Below are 27721 nucleotides of genomic sequence, written 5' to 3'. Positions count from 1 at the left end.
CCCCTCCTCCTTCATTCACTACCTGTACTCTGGGATTAGCACGACTTAAATTCCAATCAGCCCTGCAGCCCGAGCGAAGAGCGACAGAGGCGGCAGACAGAGCGCCGCAGCTGTCCAGGACGAGCCAGCCGGAGAGGGGTGGGGGGGTGGGGTGCCAGCGGGAGGGGAGAGAAGGGAGAGAGAGTGACGGCCAAGAGGAGGGGAGAGACGAAGGGGGGGGCAGAGGCAGGGAGAGAGCCATGGGTGTTGTTCCGCCGCCGAGTTGAGGGAGCGCGAGCGTGTCGCGAAGATGGGGATGTGACGGCTTCGCTGGTCGCAGGTGGAATGGTTGGGAAGGCAAGGTTAGTAATCCCGTCTGCCATTGAGGGTGGTGGTGGTGTTGGGGGGGGGGGGGTGTACGAAAGCAGGAGAGAGGGGATGAAGGGAAAGCAAAATAGCTCTATCGTGTTTTCCAAGTGGCAAATAAACACCTTGGTGGGGAGGAAGAGGGGGGTGCGGGGCGGGGGTGGGGGATGGTAGATGAAATCCGCACGTTCTATGCAGGGTAAGGACGCCGCATATGGAATGCGGGACGCAAACCGTAAGCAAGACTTGAGCCACAAACGGCACAGAGTGAGTGTGCAGCTTGAACACAAAACGATCGAGAAATCGACTTCTTGGAGCTGTCAAAGATGACTGACAGGCCAGAGTCCACCAGGGCGGACTTTCCAACTGTCTGACATTCACAGTGAGGATCAATAGGCCGGTTGTTTCATTAGCCTGCCCGTTTGTGTGTGCGTGCGCGTGTATGTGTGTGTGTATATGAATGTGCCACTTTGTGCGCTCCTGTTTCGACGTGCAGAGAGACACCACAGCAACCTGCAGAGAGACGTTAAGGGGGTCCCAGGACTATTGATCGCCTCTTGACAGACAGGTATCGGAGACGAGTTGCCAAGGAGTGAGGGAGAATTTACTGCCGCCATCAGGGAGGAGCGGATGACGGACAGGCGGCCGTTTTGAAAGAGGAGGGGGTGGGGGTGGGTATCACAACAACTGAATCCACTTCTTACTCCTCTTCTCCCGTAGGTCATCACGCCCTCTCGCCAAGGTCACAGAGTCACCGGCCGACAAATGAGGCGGGGGGGACGGCGAGCGCACAGGAGACCGCCGTTGACGCTCCGCGGAAGTCGAGCCCGGAATTAAGTGGCGCGAGAAAGAGGAAGTCCACGCGTGAGGGATGGAACCGCGAGAAGGCGATGAATAAATAACCGAGGTAACGGTCGGGATGCACGAGGATGCGCAGGCCAGGAAGAGAGAAACACGTCACTGCCGTCTGGATTCCAGTGCGGGCCGAACTGAAGCCTTTAAGAAATAGACATCCGATGCCGCCTCAAGGAAGTCGTATCAAAAGGGAGTTTAAGAGGATTTAAAGCCAAGTGGATTCTTGGATTCCCCCCACCACCCCTTCTTCAAAGTGAGGTCTCCATCTCGGAATAACGGGCCAGGATTGGGTGAGTAATTCGGAATTTTCCAGGTTCTCTCTCCCCGCTGCAGACGCTTTATTAAGAGGATATTGTGGAAATTTCCCAAACCCGGCTGACTTTCGCATATCTTTTTGATGCGTGTGGTGAGGAAGGGACCAGGACAGGTTGCGACACAAATACACAAAGCTTATTGAACGCCCAAGCGGCACAAAAGCACCCGAGGGGGAGATGTACTGAACACACACAACAACACCCATACGCACACACGACAGCAACCTGGCCAACATGTGGAGCTGATTCTAGTTGTTAAGCACAGACAGAAAAGGTAAGACCTTTTGACCTTTTTTTGTGCACCCCAGAGCCCTCACACACACACACACTCACACCCACCCACACCCACACACACACACACGTGCACGTAGTTCACACACGTTTAGTGGCCCTACTTGTAACTGCGAAGTCATTGTTTGTCATAGCATCCACAGTCAGGGTTTCATGAAATAAAACGCATACATACAAAACCTTCCAATCGGCGTGATCGATTGTCACTGACAGCTGACAGACAGCATTTTGCATACTGCGATTGATCATTAAACTTAAAAACACAAGTTCTTCGCCATCATTCTTCACAATTTGAAGCGCTGCTTTTTATTGAGGTTTGCTCCTGCTTGTTTTATGAATGCGCCTGGCTTGAATCTTGTGACTGTGGATGGTATGACAAACAATGACCTCCCAGCCACGTTGGCTGTTTGCTATGGCGTGAGAGTAATGAAATTGATGGACGCTGAGTGTATGAAACAATGTTGTCTTTTCGACAGACAGTTTCGACAGTTTCAAGTTTGCAATCAAAATCAATTGAAAATTGAATCTTTAAAAAAATGTTGTCCAAATCTACACATTAGGGCGGCGCGGTGGTCGACTGTTTAAGCAAGTCCGCCTCACAGTGCAAAGGTCCGGGGTTCGATTCCGGGCTCTAGCATTCCTGTATGGAGTTTGCATGTTCATCCCATGCTGACGTGGGTTTTCTCCGGGTACTCTCGTTTCCTCTCACATTCCAAAAACACGCATGGTAGGTTAATGGAACACTTGAAATTGTCCCTAGGTGCGATTGTGAGTGCCAATGGCTGTTTCGTTTGCCCCGAGATTGGCTGGTTCAGGGTGTCCCGAAGACAACCGAGTTCAGCCCCGGCACGGCCGCGACCGCTGTGAGGCTAAACGGCTCGGATTATGGATGGATGGGTGGATCTATAAATTATGGCAGAGTGTCAGGGGATGTAAGGACACTGCATCCTTGTGACTCAACATCGCCCCCTGGTGGCCCAGCCCTACGGGAATTTTCACAGTTCTCCAGATGGGCCACTGCGGAGACCGCGCACACACACACACACACACATTTACACACACACACACACACACACACACACACACACACACACACACACACACACACACACACAGGCACACGCACACGCAGTAGAACATATATTGGCTCAGTAAAGGTGAATCAGTGTCTGCACTTATTTAGCTCTCGTGCTGAATCATTAAGTAGGGGAGGAACTCTACGCACTGTCTCCAAAACACACACAGCACACAGACACACAGACATACACTGGGGTGACCTATTGATAATAAACAGATGTGTCTTGGTAACAACATGAGAGGGAAATGTCAACGCGGGTTATTTTGAGCTTTTCCTTTCCATTTTCATCCACTAACACCTTTAATTGGGTTTTTTCATGCTTTACTCCCATGAGAACGTCCGTCACCCAACGCGTGCAAGCATGCAAGCGTGTGTGTGTGTGTGTGTGTGTGTGTGTGTGTGTGTGTGTGTGTGTGTGTGTGTGCGTGCGTGCGCCAGATGCTGTATCACTTGCTCGCAAGCTTCACTGTAATCTCGCATGGCGTGTCGTTTGGGTGTCGCCATGCCGGGATTTGGGGCTCCGGGCGGCAACCTCGGAGAGATTTTACATAAGCGCACACACGCACACGCACGCTCTTGCACTTATTTGGCCTGCTGACACAGGAAACCGACTGAGTGGATGTATGGGAGGATAAGAGGGCCGCGAGACACGGCGAGAGCGAGGGAGAGAGCCAAAGATAAAGTCAGGAGAGGAGATAATGTAGAGAGAATGAAAAGGGAGAAGGTTGGCGCAACATGATGAGGACTAAGAGGTCAGGAAAAAAAAAGTGATGAGGGATTCATTGATGGGAGTGTAATAACTGTGATTCACTTATCGACATTTTGATGAGTGACAGTATTGAAAGATGAATGAGGCGAGCAGGCAAAGACATGAAAGATGTCTGTCATTATCTACTTGCGCTCCTGACTAGGGCTGAAATTTTTTTTGAAATATAATCTACCGTATTTTCACGACTATAAGGCGCCATTAAAAGTCTAAAATTTTCTCCAAAATGGACAGGACGCCTTATGATGCGGAGCGTCTTGTCTATGCGCTGAGTTCCAAAACCTGACTGACAGCCGACACGCTGTTTATATAGAGAAAAGGCGGAAGTGACTGTGGACAGGCATGCGGCAAAGAAGTCGGCCAATCAGTGAAGGGTGGGCGTGTATATATACACATATGGAGAGCGAGAGAGAGAAAAGGCAGATGTGAGTGAGGACAGGCATGCGGGGAAGAAGTCCGCCAATGAGTGAAGGGTGGGCGTGTAAGTGGACGCTAAAGGTACGCCCCAAGCAGGTACCAACACCTGTATAGAGTGTGGCTATGTGCATTGTTGCAAAACAACTTCGGTTTTGGTTTCTAAGAACCCCCGAAAATAAATTCTACAAAGAGACACGCCTACGAAGCTCAGTTCAAACTTCAAGCCATCGGTTATGCTTTTGGCATGCGTGCCCATCTCACAGCAGCGGTGAAAAACCAAGTCAAGCAAATGAACTCTGAGCTTGCCGTTATTCCCGGAGGCTTGACTAAAGAACTCCAACCGCTGGACATCGGCATCAACCGGGCGTTCAAAGTAAAGTTGCGAACGGCATGGGAACAATGAATGATCCATGGCAAACACAACTTTACAAAGAGTGAGAGGCAGCGCCGGGCGAGTTACGCCACAATTTGCGAATGGATTGTGGCTGCTTGGACGAACGTGTCTGCTTGCACTGTTGTTCGGGTTTTTGGCAAAGCCGGCATCATTTCTGTGGAGCCACATGGTAATGAGAGTGACTGACAACGAGAGGGAACACGGCGTTTTTGATGGATTACCGGTACTTGCACAATTGTTCAATTCTGATACAGAGGATGAGGACTTTGATGGATTTCTGGGTGATGATTGATCGAAAAACGTGAGTACATTGTACGATGGCTAAATAAAATACAACGGAACTCAGTTTTAGTTCCGTTGCCTTTTTAAAAACGTGTTTTTAGCTTGTATCTGTATGTCTTGGCATGCTACCGTATGCTTCAAGCTAACGTGTTTTTAGCGTGCGCGCATGCATGCCGTATGTTTAAGCTGGCGTATGTTTTACCAATTTAAAATTGCGCCCAATAATACAGTGCGTTTTGTCTATGTGTAAAATACAGAAATAGCACTCATTAATGAGACTGCGCCCAACGATACGGTGCGTCGAATGGTCGTGAAAATACGGTAATTGCATTTTTTTTCCACCCTCGATACTGCGATTGCGATTTAATCAAGGATTTTTTTTTTGGATAACCGCTTCCCTTGAATTGTTACGAACAAACACAAGCAATCTTGCAACGAATGATATTAGATTTATCATACATAAAGGTTTTGATCTTGTCAATTAAGCTTGTGCTGAAGTAAAGGCAAATGAACCATGAATTAAATTTGACCGAACAAGTGTGGGGCGAAAAATCAATCAATAAAACATGAAACAGATGACAACAATGATGCAAACAATGATGCAAACAAATCTGCGGCTTTACCACCTGAACTTTTCATGTTTGATGGACACATGTGGCACTTTTCTAGACACCAGTGAAATAAATAAATAATTGTAGTTATAATAGTTTACTGTCACATTAAATGGAGATGTCAAGAATAATGCTCGGTCATATTCTTTATCATCTGCAAAGAACTGCTAATATTAACGCCGCACTGATGAGATGAGAGGAGTGGAGTCATTTCAATGAAGAGTATGCCTGTCTTGTAGCCGCACCAGAAATAGCAGTACAACGGCCAAGTCAAGGTATGTTGTGGTTATCTTGTCCTTTGAGTAAGGTACAGTATATATCTATAAAACACCACTGACAGGATTCAGGGTGTAGGAGGCAGCTATTTACGAAGGTGGACCATTGTGTGCTGAATCCAATTATTGGCCTTGGCTGAGCTGTATGCTCGACTCGGCCTCATTGCTGTTCCAGCGAGGTCGCAGGCTCTTTCCAACATGGAAGAAAACAAACTAAGAACAACATGTAGCGCCTTTGCGTGAATGCAAAGCAAACACTAATTGGCTTTTGCTTTCCCGCCGGTGATCCATTTGGGTTGAGCGTCATGTGGCCGGAGCGGCGGAAGCATTTGTCATTCCTTCAATTATCTCATCACTGTCGGCGAGGGCGTCTGCCATTCCGAGACGCCAGCAGATGGGGACCCTTGCCGTCAAAATGAGCAGACTGGCGAGTGGATGGAGGAGGAGAGGTTGAGGAAATGGCCGTTGGGGCATGCGAACAGAGGATTGATTCGGAGCGGGGAAAGCGGGGACTCTCGGCTGGCTGGCTTATTCAAAAGCAAAAGCAGAGCTAAGTTAACTCGAAGGTCTGGTTTGTTTTACTGCGGCGAGGTCGAGAGGATGAGTAATTAAAATGTGAACAGTCTGTTTGGGCACAACGGGCGCCTGATGAGCAGGAAACCACGGCAACCGTGGGCGACAGACGGAGAGATGCTTTGTGCTGAGTGATTAAAAAAAAGCGGGTGACTGCGAGGCTTGAGGGGTATGGTGGTGAGTGACATGGGTGCAAAGTAAAAGACAGCATTTGAGGAACTGAACTATTGTACCATCATATGGCCCAATAACTCTGTGCGTGTGTGTGTGTGTTTGTGTTTTGTTTTTGTAGAGCCATCAATTGTTTGATTAGAACATCAATAAAATAAAGAATAGAATAAAACAAAAAAAGGCTAATGCAAAAGTCACGGTCGCCAAAAGCAAACTGATAAATGCAAAATGAGGACACTCGCAAGGAGCAGTATAGGGATGGACCCAGCTCACCTACAGATCCAGCTGAGCCACAGTCAATACAGTAATTGTACTTGGGCAATCCATGGCTTTGAATTGTCTTGTATTGTTTTATACAATACTGTATAATGAATGAATTCATATTATGAGTCACTCTTCGCAGAGGATAAAGAACACGACAGTGAGTACTAAGTACTGCTCAGTGAGTACTGCTCAACGCGTTACAGCGAAGAAAAATAGATGTTATTTAGAGAGAGATCGGGAGATCGGGCACTGTACAAACACGCCCGAAACCAATTGACAAAGGAAATTAACATCGCTAAGAGAAGCTATGCAGAGAGGCTGAAAAACCAGTTCTCTGCTAACGACTCTGCATCTGTATGGAATGGCCTGAAAGCAATCACTAACTATAGAATGCCATCCCCCCAAACAGTGAACAATAAGGGTCTTGCTAATGAACTAAACATGTTTTTCTGCCGATTTGAAAAGGACACCCCCATTTCCCACACACACCCACCTCTACCAGAAACTACTCTATCTACCCCCCCACCCCCTTTTTCTCCACTACAGATCCACGAACAGGACGTGAGACGGCTCTTCAAGCAGCAGAAGATCAAGAAAGCTGCGGGGCCCGACAAAGTGTCCCCCTCCTGCCTGAAAGTCTGCGCTGACCAGCTGGCTCCGGTCTTCACACAAATCTTCAACAGATCTCTGGAGCTGTGTGAGGTCCCATCCTGCTTCAAACAGTCTACCATCATCCCAGTTCCCAAGAAATCGGCAACATCGGAACTGAACGACTATAGGCCTGTCGCCCTGACGTCTGTGGTCATGAAGTCCTTTGAACGCCTTGTGCTGAACCACCTAAAGAACGTCACCGGACCCCTGCTGGACCCTCTCCAGTTTGCCTACCGGGCAAACAGGTCTGTGGAAGACGCGGTCAACATAGGTCTGCACTACATCCTCGAGCACCTCGACAGCACAGGGACCTATGCAAGGATTCTGTTTGTGGATTTCAGCTCTGCGTTCAACACCATCATCCCGGAACTCCTCACCCCCAAACTTCTCCACCTCGGTGTGTCCCCTACGATCTGCCAGTGGATCCTCAGCTTCCTGACGGGACGGACACAACAGGTGAGACTGGGAGCAACAACATCATCAATACGCACCACCAGCACTGGAGCCCCACAGGGATGTGTCCTCTCTCCACTGCTCTTCTCTCTCTACACAAACGATTGCACCTCAACAGATCCAGCTGTCAAACTCATAAAGTTCGCTGACGACACCACGGTCATCGGTCTCATCAAAGACGGCGACGAGTCTGCGTACCGCCAACAAGTGGAGCAGCTGGAGCTCTGGTGCAGCCGACACAACCTCGGGCTGAACACGCTCAAGACTGTAGAGATGATCGTGGACTTCAGGAAACATTCTTCTCCACAGTTGCCCCTCACACTATCCAACTGCCCCGTGTCAACCGTCGAGACCTTCAAGTTCCTGGGAATCACAGTCTCCCAGGACATGAAGTGGGAAGTCAACACCATCTCCATCCTGAAAAGGGCGCGGCAGAGGATGTACTTCCTGAGGCTGCTGAGGAAGCATGGCCTGCCACAGGAGGTGCTACGACAGTTCTACACGGCAGTCATCGAATCAATCCTGTGTTCTTCCATCACGGTTTGGTTTGGGGCCGCCACAAAAAAGGACAAAATCCGACTTCAACGGACAGTTAGGACGGCGGAAAAAATCGTTGGCACCGCCCTACCCACTCTTGAGGACTTGCACACTGCAAGAATCAAGACAAGGGCACGGAAAATCCTCCTGGATCCCCCGCACCCTGCCCACCACCTTTTCCAGCTACTCCCCTCAGGCAGACGCTACAGATCCATGCGCACCAAATCCAGTAGACACTTAAACAGCTTCTTCCCTCTAGCCATTAACTCCTTAAACAGTCACTGACGTAGTCACTCTTCTTGTACTACAAATACTGCTACTGGTTACTCTAAAATGGTTCAATGATTTGTTGTTTACGATGATACTAATGCAGCGTGTTATACCGGAGACAAATTCCTTGTGTGTTCTACATACTTGGCCAATAAAGATGATTCTGATGATTCTGATTCTGATTTAGCATTAGCATGAAGCTAAGAAACTAAAATCTGGTTGCTTTACCTCATCACAGATGCTGTGTAGCATTAGCATTCAGCTAGGGAACGAAAATCTGGTTGCTTGAAATGCAAAGGGTGTTTGAGTCTTTTTTTGAATAATTCAATTCCACAGAGTGCCGCTTCATGTCAAGTGAGTCGAGTTGAACTCTCACGTAATCCTTGCCACGGGAAGAACATGGAAGAGGGGTTTACTCAGCGGGTATGTGTGTGTCGCATGAGTCAATACGACAGTCACCGCAATCAACGGGTGTGGTTGACATGTCATCGACCGACCGCGGTGGGAGCTGAGGGCTGTTTGGATAATCATTTGCGTTCTTAAGACTCCTATGCCCCCCCGCCCCCGAAACCCCCCATAAAGAAAGCCCGGAAGCCAACAGAATCATTACACGGCCACACACAAACACACTCAAATTTACTTTTGTCAAGCTGCAAACAAGATACGCTGTCAGCAAATCAGGGTCCATAAAATTGGCCCTGCGGGGAGTCCGAATTAGAGTGAGCGTCTCACCAACTTGCGTTGGATTAGATTGATTTCTGGCTCTTGACAAATCTGCGTACACACGCGCGGCACACAAAATGGCCTCGACATATGAAAAAAATCGACAGCCAATGCGGCAGTGTAGTGACAACGGGGTTGCATCAGGGGGAGGAAAATGAAGAAGAAAAAAAATTAAGAACTAGGGAGGGGGAGTGCAAGCACATCAGGTGCAGCCACGGTGGCAGGTCAGTTTCTTTGCCACCACGTGTCATGCAAATGCAAATTTACGAGCGTCGGCGCAAGCGCGTCCCGGTTGTGGTGCGTCTGCAACTTTGGGGGTGGGCATGTGGAACGGCGTGCGGAGGACTCCCGTGGATTGGAGTAATTATGTTCGAATGAAGGGCAGTTGAAAGGGTTCATTCATTTCAGGAATGGGGAAGTCTTTCGTGTGTACGCTTGCTGATAGTCCACACCGATCCCAAATAGTCCAATCTGGTATTCACGTGAATAAAAAAACAAAAAAACGGGCAGGGCCATGCCCACCGCTTTGCCGCTTCGCTGCCTTCGAGTCTTACAGATGTTTACACGAGATGGGGGCGGGGGGGGGTTTTGCTGACAGATAACACTGACATGCTACTTTGCAGTCAGTCAGCGACAGTGACGCATTACAAAAGTTGGAGAGGGGGGGTGGAAGCGAACCTGTGCAAGCACACATCTAAAGCGCGCACACAGTGAGCCTCATACTCATCGAGGCTGCGTTGAGGGCATACGCGAAATGGGAGCTTTTCATTCCGGATCATGTTCAAGTTCTGTGTGAGCCAACAGAGTGCCAAAGAAAATCACTGTCACCTCTGTTCTTTGCCACTTCAGTTTATCGTCAGCGCACAAAAGTGGAATCCCCCCGCGAGCTTCCGCACACTTTCCAAGAGGAAGGAACCGGCGGCAAAGACGGGGGAAGAAGCAAACATTTCACAATCCCAGAAACTTTTTGGTCGGGGCAAAGTGACGAGGGAGACGGCACCAAGGTCACCTCCGGCGTTTGATTGAAAACACAATCTTGCGCAATGGAGGCAAAGCAACACTTCCTGTGAGGGTCCCACCGATTGAAAGGACAAACTGCTTCTCCGCGTACGAGGTGAACATGCAAACTATTTAAAGTCCCTGTCAAGGGGATTCGTGGGATTTGTTTCTAAATTCATCACACTTGTTTGAAGATCCCTGTTGGGTAGAGGGCCTCGTTGCCCGCCATGAGTGTGTGCGTGTCACGGTGCGATGGCAAGGCAAGTCAGCGATCGGTTTCGGGCCGGCACGGCTGCTTTAGAGTGCCTCATTGTGGGCCGTGAGTGCTGAAGACATTTCAACTTATGATCTGCATGTCCACAAGTCAAAATTCACGAGGCCTCACTTGGAGCAACATTTCCACCCGCCGGAGAGAGGAGACATCCTCCGCACTTATCTCTGCAATAAAAAAAAAAAGACAAAAAAAAAGACGACCTACGCTTAAAAAGGCTGCACTTCAAAGCACTTCTATGAGTAGACACCAGACAGTGGTGCCCTGCTATCCCTGGCATCGAAGAACAGTTAAACAGAAAAGAACAATTAAATGCTCTTTATCCCACAAGGGCTACTACAGAGGTGGCCGCTCTCTACCCGTGTGGGGGGAAATTGGCAATAACGTGATGCAACATTCTTGGAATAAAACGGCGCTTAATTGCAAACAAACAAACAAACAAACAAACAAACAAACGCGGGCGGATGCAAGGATGAGGTCACTTTTCAATGTTGCGACAGCCTCTGGGGGGCATGAGTCGGTATTTGTGCACAAGTGGACTCATTAACTCGGGGCCACGCTGCGAGGAGACAACTGCCACTGATCCAGGGCGGGCCCCGCCACTGCAATCCCACTTTCACCCGCAGCGACGCCTGCTCGGCTGTCCCTCGGGGCTCCTCCCACAAACTCATTTCCAGCCCGGCTCTCCGGCGCCCCAATCAAATCGGCTCGGCGCTTCGTCCTGCACTCGCGGCGACGCATGATGGATGGCGGCCTTCACCTGTTTACGGTCTTTACATATTTCCCTGCCCATCTGCTTGATGACACGCGTTGGTAGCGAGCGTTTCTTTCTACCCGCCTCGCTGCTTTGCCTGCAGTCGGTGACCCCCTTTCCCACCGCTCTTCCTCTCGCCGCGCTATCTATACGTTGCGGACGAACGCGGAGGCGTCTGAAATTTGACAGGGGAGTGACAAAGACGCGAGAATATCAAAAGGATGAGTAGGCTTCCATGCACACGACTGCCACAACAAGAGGCTACGTGGGCGCTGTGTTCTTCCCCGCCCGGAGAAAGAGCGAAAGAGCGAGACAGAGAGAGGGAGGGAGAGGGGGGGGGAGCAAAAGAGCGAGAGAGAAGAGAGAATCTGTCGGCCTCACTATAATTACGACTGTGTGGGAGACTGTTGTTGTGCATGCAAACGCACAATTAATATCGAGGGCATTGCGTGATTGAAATCATTCTTCTCTTTGACTCCACTTTATCGCTGCCTCTTTATTTTTTTTTCTTCCTTTTTTCGTGTTTGCGCACGTGATCATCTCGCTTCTTGATCTGGCGCCTTTTTATTGCCAGATCTGAGGATTACGATAAGTGGCTTGCGGCCGCTTAATACCACGCCTTATCAATAGCGCCGCGCTGGCCATTTTCAGTCCATTAGGGAGCGGTGGCATTTCGGAAGGCCACGGTAGCTGCTCCGAAGGGATGTTCTCGATGAGAGAATACACATGCAAAATATAAAGAGACACACACACACACACATACGCCGACACAATATGTTTTAAGATTGTGAATTGTACTTGGCATTTAATGAGGGCTTGACATTTATAGTCCTCAGTGGGGGATTACAGACTGAGGGCGAAAGGAAATGAAGTCCTAAAGTGCAATAGGTCCGCTCTGTGAAAACAACGAGGCACTTTCGACTTTGAACCACAGCCCCAAGTCCCTTTTAATTGCATGGGTCGGGTTCACATTTTGCAATGACAAGCTTTAATGGCGGGAGAGGGAAAGCTAATGACTTTACTCTCGCTCAATTTGACCTCTTAAGTTAACGGGGCTGGAAAAGGAACTTTTGGGGGAAGTCGGGAGTTCAGCCGGGGCGGGTGGAGCCTCGCGGCTCTGAGTCGTGCGCCAACGTGGAGGTTCTGAGGACTCCTTTGTATTGTTGCGATTATTCCGCCGGTTCATTCGGGGTAGCGCAAGCGAGACATTGCCCAAAATAGACGGAAAGCAGAATATCTCAAATAAAAGAGAACATCGTGGCGAACCGTGGACGCTAATCCAGTGCACGTACACGTGGTCAAATTTGTGCCCTTCCTTTAAGCAAGAAAAAAAATGACTGAAGTGAATCGCTTTATTTTGCTGTTCCAATTAAAGAATCCGATTTCGATTGGTGACGAATGAAGTGTTTCTCTTTAACACTTTCGGGAGGTTGTTTCACAGCAGGTTCAGCGTTCTTTCTTTGTACGCATGGCACAGGCAAAATCTTTTGATTAAGACATGCAAAATCTCAATCATCACGAGAAAATAGTCCCGCAAGCATTTGCGGCTTGTCAATTTGCATTCCGGCAATTTCCAGTCTCGTCGGTTTGAAGTTATGTCAGTGTTGCTTGTGAGCACGGCAGGCCCAATTATGTTCCGGGGCTGCTTTGCTACTTCAGGCGCAGGGTGCCCTGAATATGTCCAAGGTCCAATGAAATCTCAAGACTATCAAGGTACCACATAAATATTAATTGGGAAGTCTTCGAGATGATGTTCATGGCAAAGGAGCTTGCGTTTTTGTCTCGTGTTGATGCGTTCCGAGGACGTGATTGTGGCAGTAGAAAGATGCGGATTACTTAAGGCCCACGTACCAAATGAACAGCCCGCCAATGGTCAACACGCATCAGAACAAAATCAATTAGTAGAGTGATGAGCATGGGTTGCTAGGAGGAGATAGAAGCGGAGGCGGCGAACAAAAGCAGCAGGACAAGGAGCCGAGCGTTTCTCAGAAAGCTCTATCGATCATTGTTGTGCCTGCCATTGTGTCCTGTGGGCCTGCAACTGCTCCAGACACAAAGGCGAACCTCCAAAACAGAAGGTTCGCACGGTGACGATGGCGGAAGGAGGCTTGAATATTGCAGGCGCAAAGGTGCGCCCCGGCTCGAAGCATGAAAGGAGGTGGCGAGCGGGGAGGTGCGGCGTACCCAAGATGGGGGCGAGAGACGAAGGAGACGCGGCGAGGCAGAGCTGTGACTGATAACGCCGCCATCCTCGGGTTGCCTCAAGGGCAGAGACGAGACGGCGGGGAACAGATTGTGGGAATACGACAAGGAAATTGTCGAAAGTTACAGCACCGCTAGAGGCACAACGGGTTCGAGACGGAGCCGAGTGAGCAAGTCGGAAAACATGAGGAGCCGCACTTGGCGCGAGAGAATAGATGACGAAGAGTGATGGGACGCTGCAAGAAAGAGGGAGTCAATTTCAGTGCCCGAAGGTGCCATCAAATTATCGGAAGTACTTTGGGCAGAGCCAAAGAAAAGGAACAATTCAGTTCTCAAGTTGAAAGCGGAGCAACGATTTGATAGAGCGGAAGGAGTCAACGAGTGCAAAGTAATCTTGAAACGGTCATCCTCAGTCATTCTGGGTTTTTTTGTTGTTTTTTTTGAAAGTGTGACAAATCAAAGCACGATGACAACAGTTTTCTGGTTTCGCGCACAACGAGCAAACTTCACGGCGGCGGCAGCATGAAGTGATGGAATACACACGCGGCAGGCATCACTGACTACCTTGGCGGCCGCAGTCTCAAGTCTGAAAAGTGACATCAAGTGACTTCGGAATGCGGCGCTTCTGCCCGTTATCGACACTCGCTGTCCCCCCCCCTCCGGGATCCATGTTGCCAAGGCAACCCATATGCATGACAATCAGCTTCAGTGACTCATCTCTACACCTCGCCACGCCGTAAGCGGTGATATCGAGTGTAAACAGAAGCGGCTGAGATATGCGCGTTGCTATTTTGACGCGACAATTGAGGCGGATAAGCCCGGCGACCCAATTCAGTTCCCTGACCCGCAGCCTTAAGAAAGTGTCCCATGAGAAAACACACGCCGAATCCTCTCTGACAGGTTTCTAGGTAACTGTTACCATGGGGACTGGCTGTGCTCGGCCTTGTGGGGCGGTTGAAAAGTAAAAGAATTCTGCTTTAACGTGGATGCGTGTAGACATGGGCGGAATGTGGCTGACTTTGAATGCTACGGGCCAAGCGGTACGACGACCGTCTTTTTCTCTTTACCTTTAGGTCTGTGGATAGCCTGGCTTTCTACCATGCCTGCCCCCCCAACCCTAAACCCCAGCAGACAGAAGCACCCGGCTCACACACATCGCCGCCCTGAACGACAGGCAAAGGAGTCCACCCTCGCTCCGTCCACCCTCTGGCTTCCTCGCGCCCCCCTTTTCGTCTCGTCTCTACCCTCCTCGTCCAAAGTCATCCCCTGCGCCTGCTTGGGAACCTCAAAACGAACATCACCTCCGAGCCGCATCCAGTTGCCGGCTTTTCACTGGCTGACCCTGGTCACTTGCTGCCTGCTGCCCACCCTGATCGGAGCGGGAGAGACGTGGGGCGTCGTGTCGGCCTGCCCTTTCCACTGTGTGTGTCGGAATCTTTCCGAATCGCTCAGCACGCTGTGCGCCGACAAGGGTCTCCTCTTTGTGCCCCCGCACGTCGACCGGCGTACCGTCGAGCTGCGGCTGGCTGACAACTTCATCACGGAGGTCGGGGGGACCGACTTCGTCAACATGACCGGACTGGTCGATTTGACTTTGTCCAGAAATACCATCCACCTGATTCGCCCGATGGCCTTTGCTGATCTGGAGAGTCTCCGCTCCCTGCATCTCGACGGTGAATAGCATAAGAACCGTACATCGACAATAACCACCGACCGTAAGCGTCACCTCATGTTCCTCTTGCGTTTCCAGGTAATCGTTTAACAATCGTGGGCCCAAGGGACCTGGCGGGATTGGTGAATCTCCAACATTTGATTGTCAACAACAATCAGCTGGTCAAAGTGTCAGTGCAGGCGTTTGATGACTTCTTACTCACGTTAGAGGATCTTGACATGTCCTACAACAACCTTCGAAAGTAAGTTCGAAAAGTCCAGCGGGACCTTGACTTACAATCGCCCCCAATTGCGAGCTTTTCCATTGAACTAATTCACTCCCAAAGACGTTTTGAAACGTCTTTTCAGGCTTGGTCCAGAATTGGCTGGTACTGAATGAGTTAATAGCAGTCACTCGGCTGATTTCTTTGCTTTGGGCTATAAACCCAAATTAAGAGCGACGAGTCAGCTCCGGATACTTGCCGCCGCTACGCACAAATCGCTGACAATTAGCAAATCTATTGTCCGCTGTCAAGACAATGACATTAAATGACTGCTGCTCATTGGCGCTCAACAATCCCCCGTTTGACTTCAACAGGGTACCGTGGGAGTCCATCCAGAACATGGCCAGTCTGCACACACTGAACCTGGACCACAACCTCATTGACCACATCGCGGAGGGAGTCTTTGGGGAATTGTACAAGCTCGCCAGGCTAGATATGACCTCCAACCGGCTCAGGACCCTGCCACCGGACCCCCTCTTTGCAAGGTAGAGCACAACATTATTCATTCTTGGTGCACCCCCCCCCCCCCAAAAAAAAATGGGAGCTTAGTCAAAATATTGCGCTCCAAACTGTTAATTGTCAGATTATTCACGATTGTTGCACCACAGAGCTACACAGACAAGACATGTGGGCCAGCTGTTCAAGTGAGGGATTAGGCAAAATCTGCTGTCCTCATTCCATTTCGCATACATGACCGAGGCGGCATCAGCTGGTTCCAGATTGTACGTCGCAGAGGCGTAAGTGGCTTCGGAGTGATGAAAGAGAGGTTCTTGCAAGTCGAGGGATGACATTTATAGACAGGCGACTTTGACATTTTGGGAATATCGACAGCAAGTGAAACGACGACTGAGCTCCGCTTGTCAAGCGGCTGCGACAGACTCAATGAACTCGGCGTGACTGAGATTGTGTGTTTTTTTTTTTTCTTAAGCAATTTGAGAAGGATTGCATTCTTTCTGGCAGACAAGTTGGTGATGAGTCAGGGCAAAGCAAGGACTAAAAAAACTAAAAAACTAAAACAAAATGACACACGCACAAGAACGTGACCTTTTTTTTTTTGAATGTGTGTGTCACACATACCTCCTGCACCTTTGTGTGCATAATATTTTTGGCTATGACTTAAAATGGCCTGTGCCCCCCCCCCCCCCAGATCCCAGACAGGTGCCATAAGCCCCACCCCTTACAACGCTGTCATCAGTCTGAATTTCGGGGGGAACCCGCTGCACTGCAACTGCGAACTGCTCTGGCTCCGACGGCTTGCTCGCAGTGATGACATGGAGACCTGCGCCACGCCCATCCACCTCGCCGCAAGGTATTTTGCTCTCGCCTGCCTTTTTTTTTTTTCCCGTACATTCATTCAGTCGTCGGCTTGGCGATGAGCATCTTTAGCCAAGACACGTGCAAGCAAACGGGTTCTTTTAGTTTGGAGTCGGGCCCCGTGTTGGAGCATCTCGGCAATCGCAAAGCCGCAACTCTTACGGTTCCTTAATTGGACAATTAGAACTGAAGCGCAAACTTGTAGGTCTTCAGAACTGAACGCAATTGAGGGATAATGCGCCGCTAATGGTGATACAGTGACTGCGCCATAATTCACGGAAATGTAACACCGTAAAAGTCATTATAGCGCTACTTGGCATCGTCTCCGCATTTATCTTCCATCCCTTTCCAGACCGAGTGTGTCATTAAAATGCCTGCGACGTATTGAGGGGGAAAACGAGCATCTGCCGGCATTATCTTTTAGAGTAGAGTAGTAACTTGATAACCGCTCTTGTGAAAAATTACAGGTCAGGCAAATACGTGCAACGCGATGATCGATATCTCTCGGGCTCACTTTTTTTCGTGTCGGCGTTTCCACTCTTCCCTCAGGTACTTCTGGTCGATTCCTGAGGAGGAGTTTACATGTGAGCCCCCCCTCATCACCCGTCACACGCACAAGCTGTGGGTTCTGGAAGGCCAGAGGGCCACCCTCAAGTGCCGCGCCATCGGAGACCCGGAGCCGGTGGTGCACTGGGTCTCGCCGGACGATCGCATCATCGCAAACTCATCGCGGACCAGCTCCTTTAACAACGGCACCTTGGATATCTTGGTGACGGTGGCCCGGGACGACGGGGCGTACACGTGCATCGCCATCAACGCGGCCGGCGAAGCCACCGCCACCGTGGACCTGAAAATAATCCCCCTCCCTCATCGGGGCGGAGCGGGTGGCAACACGGGGAAGAACAGCGTGAACAATAAGAGCAGCAGGAATGTAACCAATGGGATTTTACGAACCGATCCGGGATCCTCGGATATCAGCACGGGGAAAAACGGCGGGATGAACAACGGCGCGGGGCGCACCGGCGAGCCGGAGGATGAGAAAAAAGGTGCCGGCGAAGGTGAAGAGGGTGACGGCGGCGGGGTGACCGAAGGGCAGCGGGATGACGACGGGGCCACCGAGGATGACGACGGAGACGAAGACGACAGGCGGACGGTCGGAGTTCAGGGGATAACGTCCACCTCCGCTCAGGTCCGCTGGGATTTGGGACGTTCGCCCGGAGCGTACGTTGTGTGGATGTACCAGATACAATACAACTGCACGGCCGACGAAACCCTCATCTACAGGTCAGTTCGACTTTTGCCATTCGTTCACGGTGCCGCGTGCTGCTTAATCGCTGGCTGTTGCTATGACGCACCATCGAGGGGAAGCGTATGGCCGCATTGTAAGGTCGACTAATGCGCGGGCTTCATGAGACATCCCTCGGGAGATTAAGGAGGCAGTGAGAGAGGGTGGGAGTGGAAATATGGCTTCCAAGCGAGAGAATGAGGAGGAGATGGTCATTCTTTGAATATATTGCATGGACGGAGGCCGATTTTGAGGCTTCAGAGGAATTTGGAACGAAGAGGAAGATCTGAGATTGACTCTAAACAAATCCCCCATGGGAAAGATTAGAGTGAAAGGGAGGACCGTTGAAAGGGAAGAAAGCGGGTGAGGCTGAGGCGAAGAGAGACGGCTGGGCCGACCGGTCCTTTAGGAAAATGCAGCAGGAGGGGAAAAGTAAATCCATCAGTGAAATAGAGTTAGATGGAAAAACACATCTGGGATGAAAGCGAGGGCCTCGGTGGAAGATGTAATGAAAGATTGAGAGGCACGGGGAGCATCTGCTCGGCAAAAACGCGGGGTGACAAAGAGGTGAGAAGAGGTACGGAAAAGGGAATCCAATCAAGTCAGCAAAAGAGAAAGAGAAATAGCGTGTCAAAACAAACGCAGAGGGTCTTCTTTCCCCCCGAGGGGGAGTCTTCTTTCCCGTCCGCGCAGGCGCAGCAATTAAGCGGGGAGAACTAATTAAATAAATGATTGAACTGAATGAGATCTGAGCTCCCTTGCTGATCAGCTTTGCTAATTTCTCCATGGCAAATACTCAAACAATAGAAGGAACTGGTGGCTTACGGCATGAAAGGATAGGCCTTTGCTCGAGAAATGCAAGCTTGTGGCCAAAAGAAGAAAAAAAAAGGGGGGGGGGGATCACAGATCAGGCTACTTGACAAATGGACTCTAGCAGATGCTGGATGACTTGAATTTTCTGAAATCCAGTTTGCAAAGACAAAAGTTTGAGACGCCGACCATACCTCATGAAAAGGAAAGCATAACTTGAGCTGCGCGGTTTGCAATAACAAAACACGCCGGGGAGAAACCCAAACAAACCAGAAAAATAATAACGCCGTTCTATAGCATCCTTGCCAAAAGGTGAAATAGAGAGAGAGAGGGAGGGGAAAAAATGACTGATAGGGAAGATGAGACGTCGGAAGGCTTTGAGAGCCAAAGCAGGCAAATCAAGTCCCCGAGGAGCGATAAAGAAACAAATGAGGGAAACGTCTGAAAGACGGGCGGGCACGCCGCAATGGAGCCAGGGATCTCCACCATAGATTTCTATCATGCTATTAACGGGCCTCTGCCGACCGCAATATCGCGCCAGCGAGCGGCTGGAAAAGTCCAAGCAGAGAGTTCCATTACTTTATTTTTGTTTCCCCCTATTGTTCATTTTGCCACAATTAATCTGGCCACTTGAATAGAAAAACAAAGCCAGGTGATTTGAGCCCACTCCAGCTTGGTTCGTTACGGTACACAACTTCCGGGTAGCGGAAACCAGCTGAATTCGATGGTGTCACAGTGCCCGGGAAAGAGCACTTGGTAGGTCTGCCAGATTGAATCATTTCTTCAAAAGGTCAGTGGCACCGGAGACGCGGCGTGTCTAATTTGGACGGCGTGGCGTGACAGGACCAGGTGGGATGGCAAGCGCGTGTGGCATCTGTTTGGAGCTGCTCAAGCTGTCGGGGCCCTGACATGATCAGACGAGCCGAGCCGCCTTTTCCTGGAGCTCGGTTTCCGCGCGGCACGACCACGCCGTGAAAAAAAAAAAGTCACAGATTTCATGCCGGGTTCCTTTCAGGTGCATCCCACCTAAAGGACGCGCACCAGGGGAGACGATGTCCCTCCATGTAAATGAGGCACCACTTAACCGGAGCCGCGTGGTAACATCTGCTCCTTTGGCCAAAGGCGTCTCATTTCTGGACAAAAAGTCATTTCTTCCAGCACCGTGCTTACGGGGCGGGACGCAATTGATGGACGTCAGATTGAAGTTGCCGAGCTTTGCTGGGAATGAAACCCCTCAAACATACGTGATTGGATGATACACTTTGATATATCGCGCTTAAGAGAAAAAAAAGAGAGAAGGAGGGGCCGTAGCGCCGTCGGCTTTAAAGTGCAGCCACAACAGGAGCGACCTTCCCCCGCTGATCCGACCGACTTTGAAACTCATTTCAAGTGTCTTTCTCGAGCACTTTAAAACACACTTCGCTGTATACAAAGTGCTGTACGTGGAGCAAGTATCATAGAACAACAATAAAACAAGAAATTAATCACAAAGACAAGTAGAAAGCACAAAAACAGTCAAACTAAAAATCAAGTCTGAGTCATGCGGAGTGTCAAAAGCCAAAAGAGTTTTGAGACCAGTTATAAAGATGGGCAGCGACGGGGGTTGCCGAATGTTCAGTGGGAGGTCATTCCAGAGAGAGGGACCAGCAACGGAAAAGCCTCGATCACCCCTGAGACTCCGCTTAGTTCTTCTAATAAGGTCTGGTCCGCAGACCTGAAGCAGGTGTGTCAGGGCAGACGAGCTCAGAGGGGTAAGGTGGCGCAAGGTCATTTAGAAATTTGAAAACAAAAAATAGGATCTTGAAAAGAACTCGAAAACATATCGGGAGCCAGTGAAGGGCTGCCAGAGTGATGGGCTCCCTCTCAAATCACCAGTCAAGAGGCGAGCAGCAGCATTCGGGACCAACTGGAGACGCTTCATGGAGGATTGGCTGCCTCCAAAGTAAAGTGCATGACAGTCATCCAGCCGGAATGGCTGTTTCAAAGCGCTCATGAGAAAGGAGAGGTTTTACTTTAGCCAGCTGCCTAAGATGAAAGAAGCTGGATTTAACAACGGCACCAATTTGCCGGTCCAATTTAAAATCACTGTCCAGTTAAAGACCCAAGTTTGAGACTTCAGATAAGGAGCCAGGGGCCCCCAAGTCAACAGGATGGGATGTATCGCAAGTGGATCGCAGTTACAAAGAGAGTCCGGCACACATTGGAAGAGCAAAGGCGCCACGCAAAGCCGACAGACACGAACAAGGGGGCGAATCACAAAACGCTAACGACACGCCGCCATCGCATGCGAGAACACAAAAGCAGTTTTAGGAAGCCACAGACTGGGATAAAAGGACGACGCGCAGGAGGAATAAAGGGTGTGTTGGTTACGCAATTCATTGGAAATGAGCACGTGCGAGAGGCTCCGAATGGGCTGTGCGGGTAAAAGGCGATTCTCCGTTTGATTAAAAATGTGTACCATCGCGAAGAACACGAGGCGATGAGCAAAGGAGGCTTGAACCAAGACGGACGCTTGAAGAAAAACATTGAATGATGATCCCGAAGAAAGGTGGGGGCTTAGTGATCGGCTGTTGGACCGGCGGGGGGAGAGACTGATCAAGGAGAGCAGAAGAAGAGCTCAGACGCAATCGCGGCCGACAAGCTACCGAACGGGCCGCGCGAATTCCCAGCAAACATGGAGGAAAAGGGTAAACAAACACGATATGTAAAAAGGAGGAAATGAGGGCAGCCGAGACGTGAGGCGCGAGAGGAGATCCCCGTTCTGTTCTCCCTCCTCCTCGCCCATCTTGCAGAGGGAAGCAAGCAAGGAGCATGATGGAGAACAATACCCCCCCCCCCCCCCGGTCCCTCCTATCATGGGCACTAATAATAACTTAATTCTATGCCACCAGTTCCGACGCAGCATCCCTCCCCCGCCCCAAGTTTCTTCCTGACAACCCCCCCCCCCACCACCCCCCACCACCACCCGGCATCTGTGTTTGTGTGCCTCAGCGGGGGATTAACCAGAATTAGAAGCATTTGAGAAACACGGGTGCACACCCCGCACGTGATGCTATTCCAAATGTCCGCCCGCTCACTTCATCGATGCGCTTTGGGTCACATCTGAGGTCTAATTTGCTATCCCGCTTGTGAAAAGGTTAAAACGCAACGCAATGACAAGATGGTGTCATTTCAGTGAATGGTGTCTGTACATTTCAGGCGGGGGGGGGGGGGGGGGGGGGGGGGAGATTCACAACCTCGTAAAAACAGGAGTGAGGTGGAAGATAAAAGCGGTGATATAGGGAGAGTGGGCAAAGAGGAAATATAAGACGAAGGGAAAGGGAGCGGCAAGGTGGAAAGCGAGCTAAAGAAAGAATGATCGCCGGGAGGAGAGAATGGAGAAGACGCGACCTTGGCTGTTAAATAATGGCACGCGCAGATATAGCCGTGGCTAATGGAGATGTAGCGCAATGTCTGGTGGGGAAAAAAAAAGTGCAGAGGGAGAAGGCGCGAGGTCAGGAAGCGTCCGGCGAGGACTGCCGAAAGGATTTGTGGCTCTCGGTAGAAACAGCTTGGAGGAGAGAGGCGGGGCAGTGAGACAAAGACAGAGGTCGGAACGTAAAAAAAAATCAGTAGAAGCAGAGGCGGAGCGCACATTTAACAGGAAATGATTTCAATCCAAACGATGGGGGCATGGGGGGGGGGGGGGGGGGCACATTGCCGGGCTAAGAAAACTACTTTTAGGCTTGACTCGAAGTGTATGCGTGTATTTCTATGCGCCCCACTTTTGCATGCATAGCATTCCGGGATGCTTATTTTAATCCACGCGGCAAACGCATTCGCACAGTATGCCCCGCTTGCGCAGAATACAAATCAAACGGCACTTGGATAGACTTTCAAATGCAGTGCAGAGTCCTCGACATTTATTTTTATGTTTTTTGGGAACACGGAAAGCCACTTGGGCGCCACTTTTCCCGCCTGGCGTACACTCTGCGGCAGCGTTGTCACGACCGTGTTCACCACGTGAGCTGCGCCGTCGGATTCTTTTCACTTCGAGTGCTGCGCTATTGGGCCAAGTAATGAACCTTTGCCATGGCAACACCACATGCCTCCATGGGGTAGGAGGAGTTCCTAAGTGGATTTCTGTCAGCATCGGATGTCAATCTATGGTGACTTAATGACATCTGGACATGGCCGCTTGCACAAGGAAGCTGTTCAGATTAGACAGACTGGCATAGCTTTACTTCATTCTGCGTCACGGGAAAACTAGTGGGCGGGGGGTGGGGTGGGTGTCATCATTATCATCATTATTAGTCATGTGACTCATGTAGTCCATGCGCATATACAGTGAAACTCCTCTACAACGAAATACCCCCTAGTGTGAAAAATATCTTCATACATTAACACCATTCCCACTTTCCGGCCCACCATACAACGAAAAAAAAAACCCTGTTGCGTTATACGAAATCTTTTTCTTTGCTCTTGCCTCGCGAAGAGATTCACTACAACGAAGTCTAATCCAACAGCGACCTCTAATGCTTCATTCGGAAACGGCAACCGCAACCACCACACTGGTTTACACATGCGCAATAGTCCAGGAAGTATTTGTTATTGTTAGTTTCAGATGCAGCAAGAACGTTGCATTGCTGAAATGGCTACGAAACGGACCTTTGGATGCCAAGCAGCTAAGACAAAAAGAGCTCTGACACTGGAATAGAGGGTAAAGGTGATCAAAATGGAAGACGGAGGAAGCAAAATAAAAGACATTATCCAAGAAATTGATGGAAGTGAAAGTGAATGCTGATTGTAAATTTCGCAACTTCTTTCCCTTTTTTTCTTTCTACACTCACGAGTGTCAAATAAGTGTATGCTCATATAAAAATCAAGAGTACACATGTCTGTGTGTACGTGCACACATATGTTTGTGTATGTGTGTGTTTACATCTGAGATCAAATTTGCAACAGTGAAAACCCCCTGTTGTGAAACATTTTTTGCTGCAAACATGATTTTGTTGTAGAGGAGTTTCACTGTACAAAACCAAATAAGCAGCAAGAGCCCACCGCGGTCACGGCCACCAAGAGATGAAGGAAAACCAGAAAACAATGCGAAAGGATTCACATTTTTGTCAAGGACGCAAACATTTTTGTTTTCTTTTGCCCACACAAGAGGGTGAGGGCGGAGGGCCAAAGTCGTAGCTGTCGGCGAGGGACACTCGAGCTGCGCTCCGCTCTCCTACACGCCACACAAATACAAAACGTGCTCAAGCTATTATCCTACAAACATATCCAAGGTCCAACAACGCGGCACCTCGTGGTTTGTTAGCGTCGGCGGCTGCTGTAAAAAGATGACAAATGGACACCGGTTCTCCGTATATGAGCCAAAACAAGCGCTTACCGATTCCGCATTTACAGTCAGCAATGAGACCATTGCCTGGTGGCAATACGCTGACACATTACACTTTATCAAACGCACTACAACGCCTCGGCATTGCTGTAATCTTGCCTGCACCTAAAATGGCCTCTTATGAAAATGGCCCAACATTTGCTTCTTCGGGCAATTCGAGAGCAAGAGGCGCATGCTTGCATGCACGCACACGCACGCACGCGCAGGCAGGCAGACAGAGTTCTCTTTTCATGCTCCCTGGGCGCACGCTTCATCAATAGCCTCATTTTCAATTGGTGCCGTATTCACCGGTGGGCTGTTTCGTTCTCCTTGCCCCCCAGGCTCTCTCAAAACCTCACATTTTCTCTCCACAACGGTCCGCGTGGCACCGTTTCACATTCGGCCGGCGAGGAATGTTCGCGGCGCACGCTTGACCTTTCTTTTTCTTTCGCCCTCGTCAGGATTCTGCCATCCACCAGTGACCGCTTCCTGCTGAAGAACTTGGTCTCCGGAGTGGATTACAACTTGTGCGTGCTGGCCATTTACGATGACTCCATCACAGCGCTGGCGGCGACAAAAGTGCTGGGCTGCACCACCTTCTCCACCAAGGACGTTTACCCGGCCTGCAGCTCTCTGCAGGCTCACTTCCTGGGAGGAACGCTGACCATCTTAGTGGGCGGTGTGGTGGTGGTCACCCTCCTGGTGTTCACGGTGGCGTTGATGGTTCGCCACCGCGTGTGCGATCACTCCGACCACATCCTGTGCCGCGACAGCAACGCAGAGGTCGGAGGCGGGCTTTGCGGTCAGGGGAGCGGCGTGGCGGCACGGGATAAAGGAGGAGACGGCGGTGGCTGCTACCAGTCCAACGGCGCCGGTGACATGATGATGGTGGTCCTCCCGAACGGTCTGACTTCCAAGAGAACGGGGGAGGGCGAAAAGGACAAGGAACCCGCAGATTGCGCTTCTTCTTTGCCACCAAAACTGCCCCCGAAGCCGAGGCTCAAGCCGAAGGTCGACCTGGAGCAGTTTCTTTCGGCGGGGGGCGTGGTCTCCACCATGGCGGGGGCGGGAGGGGAGATGGCCTTGGTGGTGCGGCAGCGGAAGCCGGACAAAGCGCCGCCGTACAGCGCGGAAAGCGACAGAACTCTGATCGACTACCCCCCCTCCGTTTCATCCACCCTGCCCCGCCAGTCACGCTTCAGGGAAGGCCCCAAACCGCGTCTGGAGCGAGAGCTGACCAACCGCGCCAGTTTCTCCCTGGCGGCACCCCTGAGAGACTCCGATATGCTGGCCTGGAGGATTACTTCCCCCGGCCGGGACAAATGGAACTCCTCTCAGGCTTATCAGAGCCCCGTGTCCCCTCTGAACCCCGCCCGCGGGACCGTCAGCAAACGGCGCCACTCGCTGGACATGGGCTCCTCCGTCGCCCTAGCAACCGACGCGGCCGCCACCGTGGCCAAACGCTACGGCGCCATCAGCTACGCCAAGCGGCTGAGCGTGATCTGGACCAGGCGCAGCCAGTCGCTCCACGGGATGCTGGTGCAGTGCGCCTCCACCGCCACCGCCAGCACCGGCTCCTCCGCCACCAGCGACGAGGGCGAAAGCGCCGGCCCTTTCGGAGCGCGATGCGACTTTCAACGCGGATACATCCACGCTTACAACACAACCAACTCCAACTCCAACTCCGGGGTGGCTACCGGGAGGGGGGGCGCCGGAAGGGAGAGAGCGAAGGAGAAAGGGAAGGACGGAAGGAGCGCCGAAGAGCTGGAGGAAAGTGTGGTGTAAAAATGCCGGCGGGAAAGTAGAGACAGCAAATGACGGAAGGAAGATTGTATTTGAAGAGAAAGGAGGGACAGGACAGAGATTGATTTCAAGAAACAAAAAAAATCTAGTAAATAGCTTTGGGGTGTTTATGGCATTGAGGTCAACATAGTCAGTTTGGAGGGGGAAAAAAAAGTTCTCAAGATGACAAACGATCGAAGAGGTGAGATGAGAACAAAGACGCCGGGAAGGGTTAAGAGCTCAGCGTGGATTCGAGCAAAGCCTCGACGCTAATAGAACCTGCCGCATCCCACGCAACACCGCAAAGGGGTTGCACTGGATCAAGCACCATCACACAACTGGATCAACACTGCAGCGGGGTGACGGGAGGGGAGAAAAAAAAAAAAGAAAAACAACTCCAAAACGCTTGGATGTGGCTGGACTCTGTCAAATTGTTTTCGGACTTTGCTCAACAAAGAATGTGACTCGCGTACGTCCCGAACTTTGGCCGGCCATGCCTTCGGATTATAGGAGCATCAATGCCGAGTTGCGTGCGCTGGCCGCGATCAATCGATGCGTGCCGGCGCGAGCACGGACGGACGGACATGATGAAACAACGCCGGGCATACGATGCAGTCGATAAGGATTTACAAAATGCGCCGCCATTTTGTAAATGGAACTTTTCCTGGCGACACGAACTTGCTCCGCTGCTTCTGGTGTGCATGCGAAGAAGGATCGCCGACAGGATGTGTGTCACTGTGCCTGTGTGTGTGTTTATGTGCGCCTATGTCAGCACTTTTAGAGTCCAGCACCTCTGTTCCTGTTCCACGTGGGGGTATTTCTTTTTTTTTGTTTGTTTTTTCTCGCAACACGCAGGTGTCTGTGATTGAAAAGCGACGACACTACACTGAATTCATCGTTATTTTCGCAGCCTGGACTGAAAGTGACCCCAGGTCCAATGTGAGATAGAGACGATGTTTGGGTTGTTTTGGACACTTCATTTGTGCCACGCGGAATCTCCAACGAAACGGTGAATGTTTTCGGAGCAAAAGCATTGCAAGGTGGACAGAACGAGCCACAAACCTTCTGACCTTGTTTCGACAAAAACAGAACAACATCTTCCTGCTCCAATCAGCGGGAAGTCCAAAAGATAGAGATACACACACACACACACACACACACACACACACACACACACACACACACACACACACACACACACACACACACATCTAATTGAAATAATTGTATTTGTTGCACTATGCCTTTCTCTTCTCTGGAATTTTCTGCGAATGATGTTCGGAAAGAAAAAACACAAAGACTGAGATTCCTCTGGAAAGAAACGATGACATCAATGATCCATTTCAAACATGACCATCGTTCTCTTACTTTTTTTTTTCTTTCTTCATTTTGCCAAAGTCAATATTGTTCTCTGGACATGATATGAAATAAAAATTATATGTATGGAGCATTGACTGTCTCATGACGACGTTTTGGGGCGAATGAGAGCGACTGGGTTTATGAATCAAAGGCGTGTTTAACGTAGCTACCTTAACTCATTCACTCCCAAAGACGTTTTTAAACGTCTTTTCAGACTTGGGCTAGAATTGGCTAGTACTGAATGAGTTAAAAAGAGAACCGCCATCATGACTCAAGAGTTCCGTGTTTTTTCCGCTCAAGGCGAAACCAGGGCGCCCCCCCGGATTTGAATAGTCCAAAACGCTGAATAACGAGCACGCTCACACAGACACGTAACCTC

The 27721-nt window shown here is 50.4% G+C and overlaps 2 protein-coding genes across 3 annotated transcripts in view; one reads left to right on the top strand and one right to left on the bottom strand.

Moving 5' to 3' along the window:
- LOC147209274 (pyruvate carboxylase, mitochondrial-like) overlaps positions 1-27721 on the bottom strand; it is a 149228-nt gene that overhangs the window by 42445 nt on the left and 79062 nt on the right. The gene's annotated exons all lie outside the window — the stretch shown is intronic.
- Positions 180-27433, top strand: LOC147209275 (leucine-rich repeat and fibronectin type-III domain-containing protein 4). Of its 2 annotated transcripts, none has more exons than XM_086105037.1 (8): positions 180-341; positions 1066-1490; positions 14570-15169; positions 15247-15409; positions 15745-15915; positions 16578-16739; positions 17294-18028; positions 24663-27433. In XM_086105037.1, exons 3-8 carry the CDS (start codon positions 14596-14598, stop codon positions 25984-25986), a joined length of 3129 nt encoding a protein of 1042 aa, XP_085961163.1. In that variant the 5' UTR covers positions 180-341; positions 1066-1490; positions 14570-14595; the 3' UTR covers positions 25987-27433. The 2 variants fall into 2 exon arrangements, with proteins under 2 accessions (XP_085961163.1, XP_085961164.1); XM_086105038.1 differs by lacking the exon at positions 180-341 and adding an exon at positions 551-913.

The sequence above is a fragment of the Hippocampus guttulatus genome, chromosome 2 (assembly GCF_054856545.1).
Source record: "Hippocampus guttulatus isolate MCC_2025c chromosome 2, RoL_Hgut_1.0, whole genome shotgun sequence".
In the NCBI taxonomy this organism is placed as follows: Eukaryota; Metazoa; Chordata; class Actinopteri; order Syngnathiformes; family Syngnathidae; genus Hippocampus; species Hippocampus guttulatus.
This window is presented reverse-complemented; position numbering and strand designations above follow the sequence as displayed.